Source organism: Odontesthes bonariensis, chromosome 19, assembly GCF_027942865.1.
Source record: "Odontesthes bonariensis isolate fOdoBon6 chromosome 19, fOdoBon6.hap1, whole genome shotgun sequence".
Lineage (NCBI taxonomy): Eukaryota > Metazoa > Chordata > Actinopteri > Atheriniformes > Atherinopsidae > Odontesthes > Odontesthes bonariensis.
In genome coordinates this window covers 1,247,037-1,269,182 of record NC_134524.1, presented here as the reverse complement: position 1 = coordinate 1,269,182, position 22,146 = coordinate 1,247,037, and the positions used below count along the sequence as shown (strand labels likewise).

Below are 22,146 nucleotides of genomic sequence, written 5' to 3'. Positions count from 1 at the left end.
CCGCCTCTTACCTGGGCGGGGAGTGCGTGTTGCTGTCCACGGTCTCCAGGTAGGTGGCCAGCCAGGTGTCCTGCACGGCCGGGTTGTCCCGCCGCTCTCTGAGCGGGGACTCCGGCCCCCGGGGGAAGTCCTCCTGTTTGATCCTCTCCGGGGTCGCCTCGATGATTTGCTCTGCCAGCGTTGCCATGTCAACCTGAGATGTGTGGGGAGTAACCGTAGCAACAGGGCAACATGGTTACGGAAAATTTGTTACAGGAGAGGGGACTGGGAACTAAGTTTGGGGAGTAAATACTGGAGAGGGGACTGGGAACTAAGTTTGGGGAGTAAATACAGGACTGGGAACTAAGTTTGGGGAGTAAATACGGGAGAGGGGACTGGGAACTAAGTTTGGGGAGTAAATACAGGACTGGGAACTAAGTTTGGGGAGTAAATACGGGAGAGGGGACTGGGAACTAAGTTTGGGGAGTAAATACAGGACTGGGAACTAAGTTTGGGGAGTAAATACGGGAGAGGGGACTGGGAACTAAGTTTGGGGAGTAAATACGGGACTGGGAACTAAGTTTGGGGAGTAAATACGGGAGAGGGGACTGGGAACTAAGTTTGGGGAGTAAATACGGGACTGGGAACTAAGTTTGGGGAGTAAATACGGGAGAGGGGACTGGGAACTAAGTTTGGGGAGTAAATACGGGAGAGGGGACTGGGAACTAAGTTTGGGGAGTAAATGCGGGAGAGGGGACTGGGAACTAAGTTTGGGGAGTAAATACGGGAGAGGGGACTGGGAATTAAGTTTGGGGAGTAAATACTGGAGAGGGGACTGGGAACTAAGTTTGGGGAGTAAATACGGGAGAGGGGACTAGGAACTAAGTTTGGGGAGTAAATACTGGAGAGGGGACTGGGAACTAAGTTTGGGGAGTAAATACAGGAGAGGGGACTGGGAACTAAGTTTGGGGAGTAAATACAGGACTGGGAACTAAGTTTGGGGAGTAAATACGGGAGAGGGGACTGGGAACTAAGTTTGGGGAGTAAATACAAGACTGGGAACTAAGTTTGGGGAGTAAATACTGGAGAGGGGACTGGGAACTAAGTTTGGGGAGTAAATACTGGAGAGGGGACTGGGAACTAAGTTTGGGGAGTAAATACGGGACTGGGAACTAAGTTTGGGGAGTAAATACGGGAGAGGGGACTGGGAACTAAGTTTGGGGAGTAAATACTGGAGAGGGGACTGGGAACTAAGTTTGGGGAGTAAATACGGGAGAGGGGACTGGGAACTAAGTTTGGGGAGTAAATACTGGAGAGGGGACTGGGAACTAAGTTTGGGGAGTAAATACGGGAGAGGGGACTGGGAACTAAGTTTGGGGAGTAAATACGGGAGAGGGGACTGGGAACTAGGTTTGGGGAGTAAATACGGGAGAGGGGACTGGGAACTAAGTTTGGGGAGTAAATACTGGAGAGGGGACTGGGAACTAAGTTTGGGGAGTAAATACTGGAGAGGGGACTGGGAACTAAGTTTGGGGAGTAAATACTGGAGAGGGGACTGGGAACTAAGTTTGGGGAGTAAATACGGGAGAGGGGACTGGGAACTAAGTTTGGGGAGTAAATACGGGAGAGGGGACTGGGAACTAAGTTTGGGGAGTAAATACGGGAGTGGGGACTGGGAACTAAGTTTGGGGAGTAAATACGGGAGTGGGGACTGGGAACTAAGTTTGGGGAGTAAATACTGGAGAGGGGACTGGGAACTAAGTTTGGGGAGTAAATACTGGAGAGGGGACTGGGAACTAAGTTTGGGGAGTAAATACTGGAGAGGGGACTGGGAACTAAGTTTGGGGAGTAAATACTGGAGAGGGGACTGGGAACTAAGTTTGGGGAGTAAATACGGGAGAGGGGACTGGGAACTAAGTTTGGGGAGTAAATACTGGAGAGGGGACTGGGAACTAAGTTTGGGGAGTAAATACGGGAGAGGGGACTGGGAACTAAGTTTGGGGAGTAAATACTGGAGAGGGGACTGGGAACTAAGTTTGGGGAGTAAATACGGGAGAGGGGACTGGGAACTAAGTTTGGGGAGTAAATACTGGAGAGGGGACTGGGAACTAAGTTTGGGGAGTAAATACTGGAGAGGGGACTGGGAACTAAGTTTGGGGAGTAAATACGGGACTGGGAACTAAGTTTGGGGAGTAAATACGGGAGAGGGGACTGGGAACTAAGTTTGGGGAGTAAATACGGGAGTGGGGACTGGGAACTAAGTTTGGGGAGTAAATACTGGAGAGGGGACTGGGAACTAAGTTTGGGGAGTAAATACGGGAGAGGGGACTGGGAACTAAGTTTGGGGAGTAAATACTGGAGAGGGGACTGGGAACTAAGTTTGGGGAGTAAATACGGGAGAGGGGACTGGGAACTAAGTTTGGGGAGTAAATACGGGAGAGGGGACTGGGAACTAGGTTTGGGGAGTAAATACGGGAGAGGGGACTGGGAACTAAGTTTGGGGAGTAAATACGGGAGAGGGGACTGGGAACTAAGTTTGGGGAGTAAATACGGGAGAGGGGACTGGGAACTAAGTTTGGGGAGTAAATACTGGAGAGGGGACTGGGAACTAAGTTTGGGGAGTAAATACGGGAGAGGGGACTGGGAACTAAGTTTGGGGAGTAAATACGGGAGAGGGGACTGGGAACTAAGTTTGGGGAGTAAATACGGGAGTGGGGACTGGGAACTAAGTTTGGGGAGTAAATACTGGAGAGGGGACTGGGAACTAAGTTTGGGGAGTAAATACTGGAGAGGGGACTGGGAACTAAGTTTGGGGAGTAAATACTGGAGAGGGGACTGGGAACTAAGTTTGGGGAGTAAATACTGGAGAGGGGACTGGGAACTAAGTTTGGGGAGTAAATACGGGAGAGGGGACTGGGAACTAAGTTTGGGGAGTAAATACTGGAGAGGGGACTGGGAACTAAGTTTGGGGAGTAAATACGGGAGAGGGGACTGGGAACTAAGTTTGGGGAGTAAATACTGGAGAGGGGACTGGGAACTAAGTTTGGGGAGTAAATACGGGAGAGGGGACTGGGAACTAAGTTTGGGGAGTAAATACTGGAGAGGGGACTGGGAACTAAGTTTGGGGAGTAAATACGGGAGAGGGGACTGGGAACTAAGTTTGGGGAGTAAATACTGGAGAGGGGACTGGGAACTAAGTTTGGGGAGTAAATACGGGAGAGGGGACTGGGAACTAAGTTTGGGGAGTAAATACTGGAGAGGGGACTGGGAACTAAGTTTCTTTGCACCGTGAACTGAGCGTACCTGTAGCACCTCCTCTTCCAGGTACTCCTCGTCCTCGTTCTCGGTGTTCTCGCCGTAGCTCAGCAGCTGCTCCTCCAGCGTCGCCGCCGCCCGCCGCCCCCCTGCTGCGTGCGCATGTGTGAAGGCGTGGGCGGCGTTCTCATAGTCCATGAGGTAAAGGGGGGAGTCCCTGGAGCCGCCGGGGTTCAAACCTGTGACGCATATTAGAGGAGATCATCAGACCCCGCCCACTGACCATAAGACCCCGCCCACTGATAATCCGACTCCGCCCACTGACCATAAGACCCCGCCCACTGATCAGGAAGTGACTGTGTTACCTGTGCTGAAGGTGGCGTCTGGCTCCTCCCCCCACATCGAAGGAAGGGATGAAAGAGGGAGGGAGGAGGGGGAGGCCGGGGACACAGACAGCGAGGAAGAGGAGGACGGCGATGAAGGAGAGGAGGGGGAAGTGTCCATGGGGGCGGGGCCACTGGAGTAGGCGGAGCTGGGAGAGGGGGAGGAGGGGTCGCTGGGGGAGGGGAGACTGCTGGAGGAGCTGAGACCTGTAGGAGAGGGGAGACCGTTAGAGCCAATCAGAGAGCAGGAATCAGGTCACATGACAGGCGGCCGGCGTGTGTCACCTGTGTCCGGGCTGGTGGACGGAGGAGACGGGGGCGGCTGCGGCGTGGCAGGCGCGTCCCTGGACGCCGCGTGCGCGCGCTGCACGTGCAGCTCCTCCAGCGCCGTGGCGAGGCGGGTGTGTCCTCGGGAGCGGGCGACGGCGAGCGGCAGGCGGCCCAGCGAGTCCGGGATCCCCAGTGCCAGACTGTTCCAGCTGTACAGCAGCTCTGCTGCCCTCTGGTGGCCGAGCGCGCACGCCCACATCTGCAACACACACGCACACAGCGCGTCAGGCGGTGGGTGGTAACCGTGGCAACCGTACCGACAGTGAGGCGTGTGCGTTTACCAGCGGCGTGCAGGAGAAGTGGTCGACGTTCAGAGGGTCGACTTCCTGTTCCAGGTCCAAACTGTCGCCGTTTACGTTCCTGCAACAAAACAGTCGGTTGTCATGGAGACGGCGTCTTTAAGCTGGTTAAACCTTAAGGCGGGACGCTACAGGTGAATAGGGTAATATTTTAAAATAATAGATATCACCATGAAACTTCCTCAGCTGATTACTTATACAAGTTTGAAAAAAAAATGTATTACAAGTTTTAGATATTTGTACGTTTAATTATGCGAATTAGGCATTATCTCATTAAATATGCGCACATTTGCATATATTTCCGGAAGATAGATCTGAACATATGATAAAGCCAGGTGCAAAATTCTTTTTTCATTTTGTTTACACACAAAATGAAAAGAGAATTAGAGGGATTTCAGGATATCTGTTTTCATTTCCTAGGAAATCAAAATATACTGTCCATAGCCTAAAAAAACATCAATTTTCACCATTTTCTTTTATTATAATGTCACATAAATCGGGCCAGGAATGATTTATCAACAAACCCTTCTGTAAATATCTTCAGAATACTGCTGAGTGTATAACTGGAAAGTTTGGTGTTAGTAGGTGCTCCATAGGCTGAGATATTGATACTGGAAGAATATTTAAGATTTAAACAGGGGAATTTATTTTGGTAGATTGGGGCGAAACGTACTGCTGCTATTAAACAAAATGTGATGAAATAAACATTTTAATTGATGTTTTCAACGTTTCCTTTATAGCAGGTTGTAAGAACACATATTGAAGGAGTAAACTGGCCCAAAATCTAAAAATTTACTCCTGTTTTTGCCCGCCGTGTCTCGCCTTAAAGTACCAGAAATATGGTTTACCTCCAGTGTATCAGCGTGAGGATCAGGTGTGTGTTTACCTCCAGCGTATCAGCGTGAGGATCAGGTGTGTGTTTACCTCCAGCGTATCAGCGTGAGGATCAGGTGTGTGTTTACCTCCAGCGTATCAGCGTGAGGATCAGGTGTGTGTTTACCTCCAGCGTATCAGCGTGAGGATCAGGTGTGTGTTTACCTCCAGCGTATCAGCGTGAGGATCAGGTGTGTGTTTACCTCCAACGTATCAGCGTGAGGATCAGGTGTGTGTTTACCTCCAGCGTATCAGCGTGAGGATCAGGTGTGTGTTTACCTCCAGCATATCAGCGTGAGGATCAGGTGTGTGTTTACCCCCAGCGTATCAGCGTGAGGATCAGGTGTGTGTTTACCTCCAACGTATCAGCGTGAGGATCAGGTGTGTGTTTACCTCCAGCGTATCAGCGTGAGGATCAGGTGTGTGTTTACCTCCAACGTATCAGCGTGAGGATCAGGTGTGTGTTTACCTCCGCTCTATCAGCGTGAGGATCAGGTGTGTGTTTACCTCCAACGTATCAGCGTGAGGATCAGGTGTGTGTTTACCTCCGCTGTATCAGCGTGAGGATCAGGTGTGTGTTTACCTCCGCTGTATCAGCGTGAGGATCAGGTGTGTGTTTACCTCCAGCGTATCAGCGTGAGGATCAGGTGTGTGTTTACCTCCGCTGTATCAGCGTGAGGATCAGGTGTGTGTTTACCTCCAGCGTATCAGCGTGAGGATCAGGTGTGTGTTTACCTCCAGCGTATCAGCGTGAGGATCAGGTGTGTGTTTACCTCCGGCGTATCAGCGTGAGGATCAGGTGTGTGTTTACCTCCGGCGTATCAGCGTGAGGATCAGGTGTGTGTTTACCTCCGGCGTATCAGCGTGAGGATCAGGTGTGTGTTTACCTCCGGCGTATCAGCGTGAGGATCAGGTGTGTGTTTACCTCCGGCGTATCAGCGTGAGGATCAGGTGTGTGTATCAGCGTGAGGATCAGGTGTGTGTTTACCTCCAGCGTATCAGCGTGAGGATCAGGTGTGTGTTTACCCCCAGCGTATCAGCGTGAGGATCAGGTGTGTGTTTACCTCCAGTGTATCAGCGTGAGGATCAGGTGTGTGTTTACCTCCGGCGTATCAGCGTGAGGATCAGGTGTGTGTTTACCTCCGGCGTATCAGCGTGAGGATCAGGTGTGTGTTTACCTCCAGCGTATCAGCGTGAGGATCAGGTGTGTGTTTACCTCCAGCGTATCAGCGTGAGGATCAGGTGTGTGTTTACCTCCGGCGTATCAGCGTGAGGATCAGGTGTGTGTTTACCTCCAGCGTATCAGCGTGAGGATCAGGTGTGTGTTTACCTCCAGCGTATCAGCGTGAGGATCAGGTGTGTGTTTACCTCCAGCGTATCAGCGTGAGGATCAGGTGTGTGTTTACCTCCAGCGTATCAGCGTGAGGATCAGGTGTGTGTTTACCTCCAGCGTATCAGCGTGAGGATCAGGTGTGTGTTTACCTCCAGCGTATCAGCGTGAGGATCAGGTGTGTGTTTACCTCCGCTGTATCAGCGTGAGGATCAGGTGTGTGTTTACCTCCAGCGTATCAGCGTGAGGATCAGGTGTGTGTTTACCTCCAGCGTATCAGCGTGAGGATCAGGTGTGTGTTTACCTCCAGCGTATCAGCGTGAGGATCAGGTGTGTGTTTACCTCCAGCGTATCAGCGTGAGGATCAGGTGTGTGTTTACCTCCAGCGTATCAGCGTGAGGATCAGGTGTGTGTTTACCTCCGGCGTATCAGCGTGAGGATCAGGTGTGTGTTTACCTCCGGCGTATCAGCGTGAGGATCAGGTATGTGTTTACCTCCAGCGTATCAGCGTGAGGATCAGGTGTGTGTATCCCTGCGCGGCGGCCAGGTGGAGCAGCGTCATCCCGCGGTGACGGACGGAGTGATGAAGCCTCTCTCCTTCTCCTCCTCCCCACCGTCCTCCTCTCATCATCCGCTCACACACTCCCACGATCCTCCTCTCAAACCACTGAGAGGACTGAAAAACACACACAGAGTTATTCATGCTAACGTTAGCTTCCTTCTTTAGCATCCTAACCACCAACACATGTAGCCTGGATGCTCAAACTCCCATGATCCCTCAGTAAATCTGAGGGTAAACAGGTCTGACAACTGGACTAAAGTTCACCCGGCCTGAATAAGCTGATCGATGAAGTCGTCCCTTTCAGGTGACCTGCCCACCCCTCTGTCCTCCCACCCCTCCCCCCTCCAGCTGGTAGGAAACATTACATTCATACCCCCACCCCCCCCTCCAGTTTTTCCCTGGCATGTGCAGCTCTGCCCCCGTCCCCGTGTGATGCACACAGCCAAGTGGGCTAAGACTGAGTGACGGCGTGGAGAGCCGGGCTCGCTGTCATCACTCGACACCTCCGCCCAGCTGTCCGTCAGCCGTCCTGCTGCCAGACTGCCGCACGCCAACCACAGCACGCCCCCTTCCACCGATGTCGCCCCCTTCCACTGATGTTGCCCCCTTCCACCGATGTCGCCCCCTTCCACTGATGTCGCCCCCTTCCACCGATGTCGCCCCCTTCCACCGATGTCGCCCCCTTATAGACTGATGTCGCCCCCTTATAGACTGATGTCGCCCCCTTATAGACTGATGTCGCCCCCTTATAGACCAATGTCGCCCCCTTATAGACTGATGTCGCCCCCTTATAGACCAATGTCGCCCCCTTATAGACCAATGTCGCCCCCTTATAGACTGATGTCGCCCCCTTATAGACTGATGTCGCCCCCTTATAGACTGATGTCGCCCCCTTATAGACCAATGTCGCCCCCTTATAGACCGATGTCGCCCCCTTATAGACTGATGTCGCCCCCTTATAGACCGATGTCGCCCCCTTATAGACCGATGTCGCCCCCTTATAGACCGATGTCGCCCCCTTATAGACCGATGTCGCCCCCTTATAGACTGATGTCGCCCCCTTATAGACTGATGTCGCCCCCTTCCACTGATGTTGCCCCCTTCCACTGATGTTGCCCCCTTCCACTGATGTTGCCCCCTTCCAGACTGATGTCGCCCCCTTATAGACTGATGTCGCCCCCTTAGACTGATGTTGCCCCCTTCCACCGATGTCGCCCGATGCTGGTACTGTCAGGCAGCCCATCACATGGGCCAAACTCGTCTCCATGGTAACTAAGAACATGGAGGAGTACACTGCTATCGCAGAAAGCATGGCGAGCAACACTACATCTACAGTCGTTTCCCGAATGTTACAGTTGTTTCCTGAGTGTTACAGTTGTTTCCTGAGTGTTACAGTCGCTTCCTGAGTGTTACAGTTGTTTCCTGAGTGTTACAGTCGCTTCCTGAGTGTTACAGTCGTTTCCTGAGTGTTACAGTCGCTTCCTGAGTGTTACAGTTGTTTCCTGAGTGTTACAGTCGTTTTCTGAGTGTTACAGTCGTTTTCTAAGTGTTACAGTCGCTTCCCGAGTGTTACAGTCGCTTCCCGAGTGTTACAGTCGCTTCCCGAGTGTTAGTTTTCAGAGAGTAACAGTTGTTTTCCGAGTGTTACAGTCGCTTCCCGAGTGTTACAGTCGCTTCCCGAGTGTTACAGTTGTTTTCCGAGTGTTACATTCGTTTTCTAAGATTTACAGTCGTTTTCCGAGTGTTAGTTTTCCGAGTGTTACAGTCGTTTTCCGAGTGTTACAGTTGTCTGAGTGTTACAGTTGTCTGAGTGTTACAGTTGTTTTCCGAGTGTTACAGTTGTCTGAGTGTTACAGTTGTTTTCCGAGTGTTACAGTTGTCTGAGTGTTACAGTTGTTTTCCGAGTTTTACAGTTGTCTGAGTGTTACAGTCGTTTTCTAAGTGTTACAGTTGTTTTCTTAGTGCTACAGTTGTTTTCCGAGTGTTACAGTTGTCTGAGTGTTACAGTCGTTTTCTAAGTGTTACAGTCGTTTTCTGAGTGTTAGTTTTCCGAGTGTTACAGTTGTTTTCCGAGTGTTACAGTCGTTTTCCGAGTGTTACAGTTGTCTGAGTGTTACAGTTGTTTTCCGAGTGTTACAGTTGTCTGAGTGTTACAGTTGTTTTCCGAGTGTTACAGTTGTCTGAGTGTTACAGTTGTCTGAGTGTTACAGTCGTTTTCTAAGTGTTACAGTCGTTTTCTGAGTGTTAGTTTTCCGAGTGTTACAGTTGTTTTCCGAGTGTTACAGTCGTTTTCCGAGTGTTACAGTTGTCTGAGTGTTACAGTTGTTTTCTTAGTGTTACAGTTGTTTTCCGAGTGTTACAGTTGTTTTCCGAGTGTTACAGTTGTTTTCCGAGTGTTAAAAGATGTTTTCTGAGAGTTACAGTTGCTTTCTGGTGGTTGGGTTTCTCAGTGTGCAGCTGGTCGCCGTGCTTTGAGCTGCCTGACAGAAGTGATGAAGCTGTTTTTTCAGGGTTGACGGCGTCCTCCTGAGCAGCACTAATTGTTTTAGTTGAGGTTAAAGTATTTCCGTCCCGCAGAGTCTATATAAACCCCATGACATCAACCAGAGCCAGGGCGGTGCTGGGAGGCAGCAGCCCGGTTCAGCGGCTCATGTCACCTCCACACATCATTCACCATTTTTAAGGGGATATAAGTGGAAGATGATGTCATCATCTTGGTGAATTAAGGCAACACAGCGGTGTTCTTCAGCAGCCTCACCTGTTCCTGGTCTTGAGGTGGAGGAGGGGGCGTGGCCAGCTGGCTGCCATGCTGCTGCTGCTGCTGCCGTTGCTGCTGCCATTGTTGCTGGTTGTTTTCACGGGCCGCCATCTCTGCCATCCTGCGCTCCATCTGCTCCAGCCGCTCTAAGATGGACATCCTGAACTGGTTATCTGCAGGTGGAAAACAGGTGTGAGACACAGAGCTCCGCCCACTCCCGCTGGGAGAGATTTAACCAGTTACACAGTCAGCAGGTCAGAAACGAAGCGCCCGTCAGCCGGCTGCTGAAACTCAGCGAAACCAAACAGAGCCTCTTAGGCTCGGTGATTCGGCCTAAAGACGAAATCTATGATTTTTCTCCTCCCAAAGCAGCACCTCCCCTTTCTGTAGCTCCTCCCACCGAGTCCCCCTTCTGTAAGCTCCTCCCACCGGGTCCCCTTTCTGTAAGCTCCTCCCACCGGGTCCCCCGTACTGTAAGCTCCTCCCACCGGTTCCCCTTCTGTAAGCTCCTCCCACCGGGTCCCCCGTACTGTAAGCTCCTCCCACCGGTCCCCCTTCTGTAAGCTCCTCCCACCGGGTCCCCCGTACTGTAAGCTCCTCCCACCGGTTCCCCTTCTGTAAGCTCCTCCCACCGGTTCCCCTTCTATAAGCTCCTCCCACCGGTTCCCCTTCTATAAGCTCCTCCCACCGGTTCCCCTTCTGTAAGCTCCTCCCACCGGGTCCCCTTGCCTGAACTACGGAAGCCCAGAGGGAGTCAAAGAGAGAACCCATTTACCTTTCAAAAAAAAAAATGGATAAAATGGTTCTTTTTGCCCAGCCAACTCCTACATTTCCCATGATGCTTCCCACAGCTGTCATCAGAGACCCGAACCTCCAAGACAAACACGATCACACATGTCAATCACACAAAAGCTGACCTGATTGGCTGCAGAAACCCAGTAAGGGCTGTGTGTGTCGACAGCTCTAACCAGGAGGCCCCTCTTAAATAACTGTTTAAAGAGAGCCTCTTAAACACGCACGGCAGTGCGCACACACAGTGCACGGCAGCGTGCACACACACAGTGTCTCAGATGGAAACTATCTGACTGACTTCAATCGCCCGGCCGCCTGGCACACTCGCTGTGTGTTCAGAAAAATAAAAGCACAGAGCCTAATATAGCCTGATACAGTGTGACCTGAACGCACACACATGCACGCACACACATGCACACACACAGGGGACTCCCTGCTAACAGCTGCAACAATTATTTTCTTTTCTCGACCATCTACCTTCCCAAACTCTCCTCATGAATCAATACGCGACCAAATGAGTCAAAAAGAGACACAAAGCAGCAAAGAAACAGCCACAAAGCTGCCAAAGAAAAAGCCACAAAGCTGCAAAAGAAAAAGCCACAAAGCAGCAAAGAAACAACCACAAAGCTGCCAAAGAAACAACCACAAAGCAGCAAAGAAACAGCCACAAAGCAGCAAAGAAACAACCACAAAGCAGCAAAGAAACAGCCACAAAGCTGCAAAAGAAACAGACACAAAGCTGCAAAGAAACAGCCACAAAGCTGCAAAAGAAACAGACACAAAGCAGCAAAGAAACAGCCACAAAGCTGCAAAAGAAACAGACACAAAGCTGCAAAGAAACAACCACAAAGCAGCAAAGAAACAGCCACAAAGCAGCAAAGAAACAGACAAAAAGCTGCAAAGAAACAGCCACAAAGCTGCAAAGAAACAACCACAAAGCAGCAAAGAAACAGCCACAAAGCAGCAAAGAAACAACCACAAAGCTGCCAAAGAAACAGCCACAAAGCAGCAAAGAAACAACCACAAAGCTGCCAAAGAAACAACCACAAAGCTGCCAAAGAAACAGCCACAAAGCTGCCAAAGAAACAACCACAAAGCTGCCAAAGAAACAACCACAAAGCTGCCAAAGAAACAACCACAAAGCTGCAAAGAAACAACCACAAAGCAGCAAAGAAACAGCCACAAAGCTGCAAAGAAACAACCACAAAGCAGCAAAGAAACAGCCACAAAGCAGCAAAGAAACAGCCACAAAGCAGCAAAGAAACAACCACAAAGCAGCAAAGAAACAACCACAAAGCAGCAAAGAAACAACCACAAAGCAGCAAAGAAACAACCACAAAGCAGCAAAGAAACAACCACAAAGCAGCAAAGAAACAGCCACAAAGCTGCAAAAGAAACAGACACAAAGCTGCAAAGAAACAGCCACAAAGCTGCAAAAGAAACAGACACAAAGCAGCAAAGAAACAGCCACAAAGCTGCAAAAGAAACAGACACAAAGCTGCAAAGAAACAACCACAAAGCAGCAAAGAAACAGCCACAAAGCAGCAAAGAAACAGACAAAAAGCTGCAAAGAAACAGCCACAAAGCTGCAAAGAAACAACCACAAAGCAGCAAAGAAACAGCCACAAAGCAGCAAAGAAACAACCACAAAGCTGCCAAAGAAACAGCCACAAAGCAGCAAAGAAACAACCACAAAGCTGCCAAAGAAACAACCACAAAGCTGCCAAAGAAACAGCCACAAAGCTGCCAAAGAAACAACCACAAAGCTGCCAAAGAAACAACCACAAAGCTGCCAAAGAAACAACCACAAAGCTGCAAAGAAACAACCACAAAGCAGCAAAGAAACAGCCACAAAGCTGCAAAGAAACAACCACAAAGCAGCAAAGAAACAGCCACAAAGCAGCAAAGAAACAGCCACAAAGCAGCAAAGAAACAACCACAAAGCAGCAAAGAAACAGCCACAAAGCAGCAAAGAAACAACCACAAAGCAGCAAAGAAACAACCACAAAGCAGCAAAGAAACAACCACAAAGCAGCAAAGAAACAACCACGTTCGAACAAGAGATTTAACTTAAAGACGTGATCAAACCGACGAGGAGCAGACCGAAACACAGCTTCATGGAATCATTTCTGAAGATGAAAAAGTTCAAACCCTCGTCTGTTCTTCATGAACACTGATGTGTAACCAGTGTTGGTCCTACCAACATCGTGCTGCTGAGCGCCGTCCATCCTCTGCCCCAGAGCTCCGGTGAGGAGCTCGCTCAGAGCGCTGTGATGTCACAGCACGCTGTGATGTCACAGCACCAGTCAACACTCACCATGTGCACTCTCACAGCGTCAGGAAGCAGACAGGGTGGCTGTGGCAGGATCAGTTAAGGTTAAAGACAGAGAGAGAGGGCAGCATGTGCTCTCTGCAGGCTGGCAGCAAAGCATGCTGGGAAGGAGGGGGGGGCTCAGCTGACTGTGTGACATTCCTGAGGGAGACGGAAACCCTGAAGCACTCAGACAGGCGGCAGACCAGATAACCAAACTCCATCCTGGTCTTTAGGAACAGCTCTGAGCAGCTTTAAAGTGAATATCTGCAGATGTTTCCATGGTAACAGCTGCAGAGATTCACTGAAACATGTTCCAACATGAACATAAACCCAGAATCTGAGGCAGAACCAGAGTTAGTTCAGCTCTGAGCAGCTTTAAAGTGAATATCTGCAGATGTTTCCATGGTAACAGCTGCAGAGATTCACTGAAACATGTTCCAACATGAACATAAACCCAGAATCTGAGGCAGAACCAGAGTTAGTTCAGTTCTGAGCAGCTTTAAAGTGAATATCTGCAGATGTTTCCATGGTAACAGCTGCAGAGATTCACTGAAACATGTTCCAACATGAACATAAACCCAGAATCTGAGTCAGAACCAGAGTTAGTTCAGCTCTGAGCAGCTTTAAGGTGAATATCTGCAGATGTTTCCATGGTAACAGCTGCAGAGATTCACTGAAACATGTTCCAACATGAACATAAACCCAGAATCTGAGTCAGAACCAGAGTTAGTTCAGTTCTGAGCAGCTTTAAGGTGAATATCTGCAGATGTTTCCATGGTAACAGCTGCAGAGATTCACTGAAACATGTTCCAACATGAACATAAACCCAGAATCTGAGTCAGAACCAGAGTTAGTTCAGTTCTGAGCAGCTTTAAAGTGAATATCTGCAGATGTTTCCATGGTAACAGCTGCAGAGATTCACTGAAACATGTTCCAACATGAACATAAACCCAGAATCTGAGGCAGAACCAGAGTTAGTTCAGTTCTGAGCAGCTTTAAAGTGAATATCTGCAGATGTTTCCATGGTAACAGCTGCAGAGATTCACTGAAACATGTTCCAACATGAACATAAACCCAGAATCTGAGTCAGAACCAGAGTTAGTTCAGTTCTGAGCAGCTTTAAAGTGAATATCTGCAGATGTTTCCATGGTAACAGCTGCAGAGATTCACTGAAACATGTTCCAACATGAACATAAACCCAGAATCTGAGGCAGAACCAGAGTTAGTTCAGCTCTGAGCAGCTTTAAAGTGAATATCTGCAGATGTTTCCATGGTAACAGCTGCAGAGATTCACTGAAACATGTTCCAACATGAACATAAACCCAGAATCTGAGGCAGAACCAGAGTTAGTTCAGCTCTGAGCAGCTTTAAAGTGAATATCTGCAGATGTTTCCATGGTAACAGCTGCAGAGATTCACTGAAACATGTTCCAACATGAACATAAACCCAGAATCTGAGGCAGAACCAGAGTTAGTTCAGTTCTGAGCAGCTTTAAGGTGAATATCTGCAGATGTTTCCATGGTAACAGCTGCAGAGATTCACTGAAACATGTTCCAACATGAACATAAACCCAGAATCTGAGGCAGAACCAGAGTTAGTTCAGTTCTGAGCAGCTTTAAAGTGAATATCTGCAGATGTTTCCATGGTAACAGCTGCAGAGATTCACTGAAACATGTTCCAACATGAACATAAACCCAGAATCTGAGTCAGAACCAGAGTTAGTTCAGCTCTGAGCAGCTTTAAAGTGAATATCTGCAGATGTTTCCATGGTAACAGCTGCAGAGATTCACTGAAACATGTTCCAACATGAACATAAACCCAAAATCTGAGGCAGAACCAGAGTTAGTTCAGCTCTGAGCAGCTTTAAAGTGAATATCTGCAGATGTTTCCATGGTAACAGCTGCAGAGATTCACTGAAACATGTTCCAACATGAACATAAACCCAGAATCTGAGGCAGAACCAGAGTTAGTTCAGTTCTGAGCAGCTTTAAGGTGAATATCTGCAGATGTTTCCATGGTAACAGCTGCAGAGATTCACTGAAACATGTTCCAACATGAACATAAACCCAGAATCTGAGGCAGAACCAGAGTTAGTTCAGTTCTGAGCAGCTTTAAAGTGAATATCTGCAGATGTTTCCATGGTAACAGCTGCAGAGAACCAGAACTCTTGCACCTGTTCTGGTTCTGGTTCTGGTTCCTTTAGTCAAAGTGAGGAGGAGGAGGAGCTGTGACTGACCGTCCAATGAGAGCCAGTCCAGCTGAGAGCTGGGCAGAGAGCTGGCGTTCCTCGCTCTGTACTCGAACAGAACCGACGAGGAAACGGACCCACCGGACTCCAGGACCTGCAGACACACCAGACCGGCCTCGTGGGCTGAAAGACAGGAGACAGAGTCCGTCAGCTCAACAACAGGTTCCACCCTCAGGGCGAAGGGAACCGGGAACAGGCCAACAGTTACTGTCTGACGGTCCAGCACCAACCTGCTCTCCACAGGTTTGGAGCGGTTTTACTCTCAGAACGGATCAGAAGCAGAGGCAGGGATGCAGCCCTCTGACAGCAGAGGTAAGTCGACAGAAAGGTGGAATAAAGCGGGTACCTGGGCAGTAGCAGCGCAGCACTCCGGGCTGGATCAGCGAGGCCGGGACGGTGCTCTGATCAAAAACACAGGAGTATCGGCCGGACGGCTCGCTCCACGGCCCGGTGATCAACACCTTGACTCCGCCCTGCAGAGGGTCAGAGCCGAGCCAACGGTCAGAAGGCAGAAAACAAGGCATCATGGGAGCTTCCCAACGGCTGGAATGAGCTGAAAACTCAAACACGCTAAACTCAAGGTGAACCTACTCAGAGTTGAGCAAACTCACTCAAATCAGCGTTTCTGGAACCGAAAACTCTGAGTTTTCTTTCTCAGAGTAGATCAACTCAGAGATCAGGAATAGACTCAGAGTTTGTTGAACCTGCTACGTGGAATGGACCAGCTGTTTGTTGAGTTTAAACCAGCTGTTTGTTGAGTTTAAACCAGCTGTTTGTTGAGTTTAAACCAGCTGTTTGTTGTGCTTAAACCAGCTGTTTGTTGAGTTTAAACCAGCTGTTTGTTGTGCTTAAACCAGCTGTTTGTTGTGCTTAAACCAGCTGTTTGTTGTGCTTAAACCAGCTGTTTGTTGAGTTTAAACCAGCTGTTTGTTGAGTTTAAACCAGCTGTTTGTTGTGCTTAAACCAGCTGTTTGTTGTGTCTAAACCAGCTGTTTGTTGTGCTTAAACCAGCTGTTTGTTGAGTTTAAACCAGCTGTTTGTTGTGTCTAAACCAGCTGTTTGTTGTGTTTAAACCAGCTGTTTGTTGTGCTTAAACCAGCTGTTTGTTGTGTCTAAACCAGCTGTTTGTTGTGTTTAAACCAGCTGTTTGTTGTGCTTAAACCAGCTGTTTGTTGTGCTTAAACCAGCTGTTTGTTGTGTTTAAACCAGCTGTTTGTTGTGTTTAAACCAGCTGTTTGTTGTGTTTAAACCAGCTGTTTGTTGTGTTTAAACCAGCTGTTTGTTGAGTTTAAACCAGCTGTTTGTTGTGTTTAAACCAGCTGTTTGTTGGGTTTAAACCAGCTGTTTGTTGAGTTTAAACCAGCTGTTTGTTGAGTTTAAACCAGCTGTTTGTTGAGTTTAAACCAGCTGTTTGTTGAGTTTAAACCAGCTGTTTGTTGTGCTTAAACCAGCTGTTTGTTGAGTTTAAACAGCTGTTTGTTGTGTTTAAACCAGCTGTTTGTTGTGCTTAAACCAGCTGTTTGTTGTCTTTAAACCAGCTGTTTGTTGTTTTTAAACCAGCTGTTTGTTGTGTTTAAACCAGCTGTTTGTTGTGCTTAAACCAGCTGTTTGTTGTGTTTAAACCAGCTGTTTGTTGTGTTTAAACCAGCTGTTTGTTGTCTTTAAACCAGCTGTTTGTTGTGCTTAAACCAGCTGTTTGTTGTCTTTAAACCAGCTGTTTGTTGTTTTTAAACCAGCTGTTTGTTGTCTTTAAACCAGCTGTTTGTTGTCTTTAAACCAGCTGTTTGTTGTCTTTAAACCAGCTGTTTGTTGTGCTTAAACCAGCTGTTTGTTGTGCTTAAACCAGCTGTTTGTTGTCTTTAAACCAGCTGTTTGTTGTCTTTAAACCAGCTGTTTGTTGTGCTTAAACCAGCTGTTTGTTGTCTTTAAACCAGCTGTTTGTTGTCTTTAAACCAGCTGTTTGTTGTGCTTAAACCAGCTGTTTGTTGTCTTTAAACCAGCTGTTTGTTGTCTTTAAACCAGCTGTTTGTTGTCTTTAAACCAGCTGTTTGTTGTCTTTAAACCAGCTGTTTGTTGTCTTTAAACCAGCTGTTTGTTGTGTCTAAACCAGCTGTTTGTTGTGTTTAAACCAGCTGTTTGTTGTGCTTAAACCAGCTGTTTGTTGTGCTTAAACCAGCTGTTTGTTGTGTCTAAACCAGCTGTTTGTTGTGTTTAAACCAGCTGTTTGTTGTGCTTAAACCAGCTGTTTGTTGTTTTTAAACCAGCTGTTTGTTGTGTTTAAACCAGCTGTTTGTTGTGTCTAAACCAGCTGTTTGTTGTGTTTAAACCAGCTGTTTGTTGTGCTTAAACCAGCTGTTTGTTGTGTTTAAACCAGCTGTTTGTTGTGATTAAACCAGCTGTTTGTTGTGTTTAAACCAGCTGTTTGTTGTGCTTAAACCAGCTGTTTGTTGTGTTTAAACCAGCTGTTTGTTGTGCTTAAACCAGCTGTTTGTTGGGTTTAAACCAGCTGTTTGTTGGGTTTAAACCAGCTGTTTGTTGTGTCTAAACCAGCTGTTTGTTGTGTTTAAACCAGCTGTTTGTTGTGTCTAAACCAGCTGTTTGTTGTGTTTAAACCAGCTGTTTTTTGTGCTTAAACCAGCTGTTTGTTGTGCTTAAACCAGCTGTTTGTTGTGTTTAAACCAGCTGTTTGTTGTGTTTAAACCAGCTGTTTGTTGTGCTTAAACCAGCTGTTTGTTGTTTTTAAACCAGCTGTTTGTTGAGTTTAAACAGCTGTTTGTTGTGTTTAGACCAGCTGTTTGTTGTGCTTAAACCAGCTGTTTGTTGTCTTTAAACCAGCTGTTAGTTGTTTTTAAACCAGCTGTTTGTTGTGCTTAAACCAGCTGTTTGTTGTCTTTAAACCAGCTGTTTGTTGTCTTTAAACCAGCTGTTTGTTGTGCTTAAACCAGCTGTTTGTTGTCTTTAAACCAGCTGTTTGTTGTCTTTAAACCAGCTGTTTGTTGTCTTTAAACCAGCTGTTTGTTGTCTTTAAACCAGCTGTTTGTTGTCTTTAAACCAGCTGTTTGTTGTCTTTAAACCAGCTGTTTGTTGTGTCTAAACCAGCTGTTTGTTGTGTTTAAACCAGCTGTTTGTTGTGCTTAAACCAGCTGTTTGTTGTGTTTAAACCAGCTGTTTGTTGTGTCTAAACCAGCTGTTTGTTGTGTTTAAACCAGCTGTTTGTTGTGCTTAAACCAGCTGTTTGTTGTTTTTAAACCAGCTGTTTGTTGTGTTTAAACCAGCTGTTTGTTGTGTCTAAACCAGCTGTTTGTTGTGTTTAAACCAGCTGTTTGTTGTGCTTAAACCAGCTGTTTGTTGTGTTTAAACCAGCTGTTTGTTGTGATTAAACCAGCTGTTTGTTGTGTTTAAACCAGCTGTTTGTTGTGCTTAAACCAGCTGTTTGTTGTGTTTAAACCAGCTGTTTGTTGTGCTTAAACCAGCTGTTTGTTGTGCTTAAACCAGCTGTTTGTTGGGTTTAAACCAGCTGTTTGTTGGGTTTAAACCAGCTGTTTGTTGTGTCTAAACCAGCTGTTTGTTGTGTTTAAACCAGCTGTTTGTTGTGTCTAAACCAGCTGTTTGTTGTGTTTAAACCAGCTGTTTTTTGTGCTTAAACCAGCTGTTTGTTGTGCTTAAACCAGCTGTTTGTTGTGTTTAAACCAGCTGTTTGTTGTGTTTAAACCAGCTGTTTGTTGTGCTTAAACCAGCTGTTTGTTGTTTTTAAACCAGCTGTTTGTTGAGTTTAAACAGCTGTTTGTTGTGTTTAAACCAGCTGTTTGTTGTGCTTAAACCAGCTGTTTGTTGTCTTTAAACCAGCTGTTTGTTGTTTTTAAACCAGCTGTTTGTTGTGTTTAAACCAGCTGTTTGTTGTGCTTAAACCAGCTGTTTGTTGTGCTTAAACCAGCTGTTTGTTGTGTTTAAACCAGCTGTTTGTTGTGTTTAAACCAGCTGTTTGTTGTCTTTAAACCAGCTGTTTGTTGTGCTTAAACCAGCTGTTTGTTGTCTTTAAACCAGCTGTTTGTTGTTTTTAAACCAGCTGTTTGTTGTCTTTAAACCAGCTGTTTGTTGTCTTTAAACCAGCTGTTTGTTGTCTTTAAACCAGCTGTTTGTTGTGCTTAAACCAGCTGTTTGTTGTGCTTAAACCAGCTGTTTGTTGTCTTTAAACCAGCTGTTTGTTGTCTTTAAACCAGCTGTTTGTTGTGCTTAAACCAGCTGTTTGTTGTCTTTAAACCAGCTGTTTGTTGTCTTTAAACCAGCTGTTTGTTGTGCTTAAACCAGCTGTTTGTTGTCTTTAAACCAGCTGTTTGTTGTCTTTAAACCAGCTGTTTGTTGTCTTTAAACCAGCTGTTTGTTGTCTTTAAACCAGCTGTTTGTTGTCTTTAAACCAGCTGTTTGTTGTGCTTAAACCAGCTGTTTGTTGTTTTTAAACCAGCTGTTTGTTGTGTTTAAACCAGCTGTTTGTTGTGTTTAAACCAGCTGTTTGTTGTGTTTAAACCAGCTGTTTGTTGTGTTTAAACCAGCTGTTTGTTGTGCTTAAACCAGCTGTTTGTTGTGTTTAAACCAGCTGTTTGTTGTGATTAAACCAGCTGTTTGTTGTGTTTAAACCAGCTGTTTGTTGTGCTTAAACCAGCTGTTTGTTGTGTTTAAACCAGCTGTTTGTTGTGCTTAAACCAGCTGTTTGTTGGGTTTAAACCAGCTGTTTGTTGTGTTTAAACCAGCTGTTTGTTGTGTCTAAACCAGCTGTTTGTTGTGTTTAAACCAGCTGTTTGTTGTGTCTAAACCAGCTGTTTGTTGTGTTTAAACCAGCTGTTTTTTGTGCTTAAACCAGCTGTTTGTTGTGCTTAAACCAGCTGTTTGTTGTGTTTAAACCAGCTGTTTGTTGTGTTTAACCCAGCTGTTTGTTGTGCTTAAACCAGCTGTTTGTTGTTTTTAAACCAGCTGTTTGTTGTTTTTAAACCAGCTGTTTGTTGTGCTTAAACCAGCTGTTTGTTGTCTTTAAACCAGCTGTTTGTTGAGTTTAAACCAGCTGTTTTTTGTGCTTAAACCAGCTGTTTGTTGTGTTTAAACCAGCTGTTTGTTGTGTTTAAACCAGCTGTTTGTTGTGTTTAAACCAGCTGTTTGTTGTGTTTAAACCAGCTGTTTGTTGTGCTTAAACCAGCTGTTTGTTGTGTTTAAACCAGCTGTTTGTTGTGCTTAAACCAGCTGTTTGTTGTGCTTAAACCAGCTGTTTGTTGTGCTTAAACCAGCTGTTTGTTGTCTTTAAACCAGCTGTTTGTTGTGCTTAAACCAGCTGTTTGTTGTGCTTAAACCAGCTGTTTGTTGTTTTTAAACCAGCTGTTTGTTGTTTTTAAACCAGCTGTTTGTTGTCTTTAAACCTGCTGTTTGTTGAGTTTAAACCAGCTGTTTGTTGTTTTTAAACCAGCTGTTTGTTGTGCTTAAACCAGCTGTTTGTTGGGTTTAAACCAGCTGTTTGTTGTCTTTAAACCTGCTGTTTGTTGAGTTTAAACCAGCTGTTTGTTGTTTTTAAACCAGCTGTTTGTTGTGCTTAAACCAGCTGTTTGTTGTGCTTAAACCAGCTGTTTGTTGTGTTTAAACCAGCTGTTTGTTGTGCTTAAACCAGCTGTTTTTTGTGCTTAAACCAGCTGTTTGTTGTGTTTAAACCAGCTGTTTGTTGTGCTTAAACCAGCTGTTTGTTGTGCTTAAACCAGCTGTTTGTTGTGCTTAAACCAGCTGTTTGTTGGGTTTAAACCAGCTGTTTGTTGTGTTTAAACCAGCTGTTTGTTGTGTTTAAACCAGCTGTTTTTTGTGCTTAAACCAGCTGTTTGTTGTGTTTAAACCAGCTGTTTGTTGTGTTTAAACCAGCTGTTTGTTGTGCTTAAACCAGCTGTTTGTTGTGCTTAAACCAGCTGTTTGTTGTGCTTAAACCAGCTGTTTGTTGTGTTTAAACCAGCTGTTTGCTGTGTTTAAACCAGCTGTTTGTTGTGTTTAAACCAGCTGTTTGTTGTGTTTAAACCAGCTGTTTGTTGTGTTTAAACCAGCTGTTTGTTGTGCTTAAACCAGCTGTTTGTTGTGCTTAAACCAGCTGTTTGTTGTGCTTAAACCAGCTGTTTGTTGTGTTTAAACCAGCTGTTTGTTGTGTTTAAACCAGCTGTTTGTTGTGTTTAAACCAGCTGTTTTTTGTGCTTAAACCAGCTGTTTGTTGTGCTTAAACCAGCTGTTTGTTGTGCTTAAACCAGCTGTTTGCTGTGTTTAAACCAGCTGTTTGCTGTGTTTAAACCAGCTGTTTGTTGTGTTTAAACCAGCTGTTTGTTGTGTCTAAACCAACTGTTTGTTGTGTTTAAACCAGCTGTTTGTTGTGCTTAAACCAGCTGTTTGTTGTCTTTAAACCAGCTGTTTGTTGTCTTTAAACCAGCTGTTTGTTGTGCTTAAACCAGCTGATTGTTGTGCTTAAACCAGCTGTTTGTTGTGTTTAAACCAGCTGTTTGTTGTGCTTAAACCAGCTGTTTGTTGTGCTTAAACCAGCTGTTTGTTGTGCTTAAACCAGCTGTTTGTTGTCTTTAAACCAGCTGTTTGTTGTGCTTAAACCAGCTGTTTGTTGTCTTTAAACCAGCTGTTTGTTGAGTTTAAACCAGCTGTTTTTTGTGCTTAAACCAGCTGTTTGTTGTGTTTAAACCAGCTGTTTGTTGTGTTTAAACCAGCTGTTTGTTGTGTTTAAACCAGCTGTTTGTTGTGTCTAAACCAGCTGTTTGTTGTGTTTAAACCAGCTGTTTTTTGTGCTTAAACCAGCTGTTTGTTGTGCTTAAACCAGCTGTTTGTTGTGTTTAAACCAGCTGTTTGTTGTGTTTAACCCAGCTGTTTGTTGTGCTTAAACCAGCTGTTTGTTGTTTTTAAACCAGCTGTTTGTTGTTTTTAAACCAGCTGTTTGTTGTGCTTAAACCAGCTGTTTGTTGTCTTTAAACCAGCTGTTTGTTGAGTTTAAACCAGCTGTTTTTT

General features: G+C 46.3%; 1 protein-coding gene across 4 annotated transcripts in view; it reads right to left on the bottom strand.

Annotated features, from left to right (window-relative positions):
- camta2 (calmodulin binding transcription activator 2) overlaps nucleotides 1–22,146 on the bottom strand; it is a 58,800-nt gene that overhangs the window by 10,190 nt on the left and 26,464 nt on the right. For all 4 annotated transcript variants that reach the window (XM_075450593.1, XM_075450596.1, XM_075450595.1 and 1 more), the window contains exons 12-20: nucleotides 15,470–15,596; nucleotides 15,112–15,246; nucleotides 9,770–9,942; nucleotides 6,944–7,125; nucleotides 4,229–4,307; nucleotides 3,903–4,146; nucleotides 3,600–3,824; nucleotides 3,283–3,473; nucleotides 12–193 (exon numbers count right to left, since the gene is read on the bottom strand). In XM_075450593.1, coding sequence (XP_075306708.1) covers nucleotides 12–193; nucleotides 3,283–3,473; nucleotides 3,600–3,824; nucleotides 3,903–4,146; nucleotides 4,229–4,307; nucleotides 6,944–7,125; nucleotides 9,770–9,942; nucleotides 15,112–15,246; nucleotides 15,470–15,596 — 1,538 coding nt within the window. The remainder of the gene's footprint in view (nucleotides 1–11; nucleotides 194–3,282; nucleotides 3,474–3,599; nucleotides 3,825–3,902; nucleotides 4,147–4,228; nucleotides 4,308–6,943; nucleotides 7,126–9,769; nucleotides 9,943–15,111; nucleotides 15,247–15,469; nucleotides 15,597–22,146) is intronic.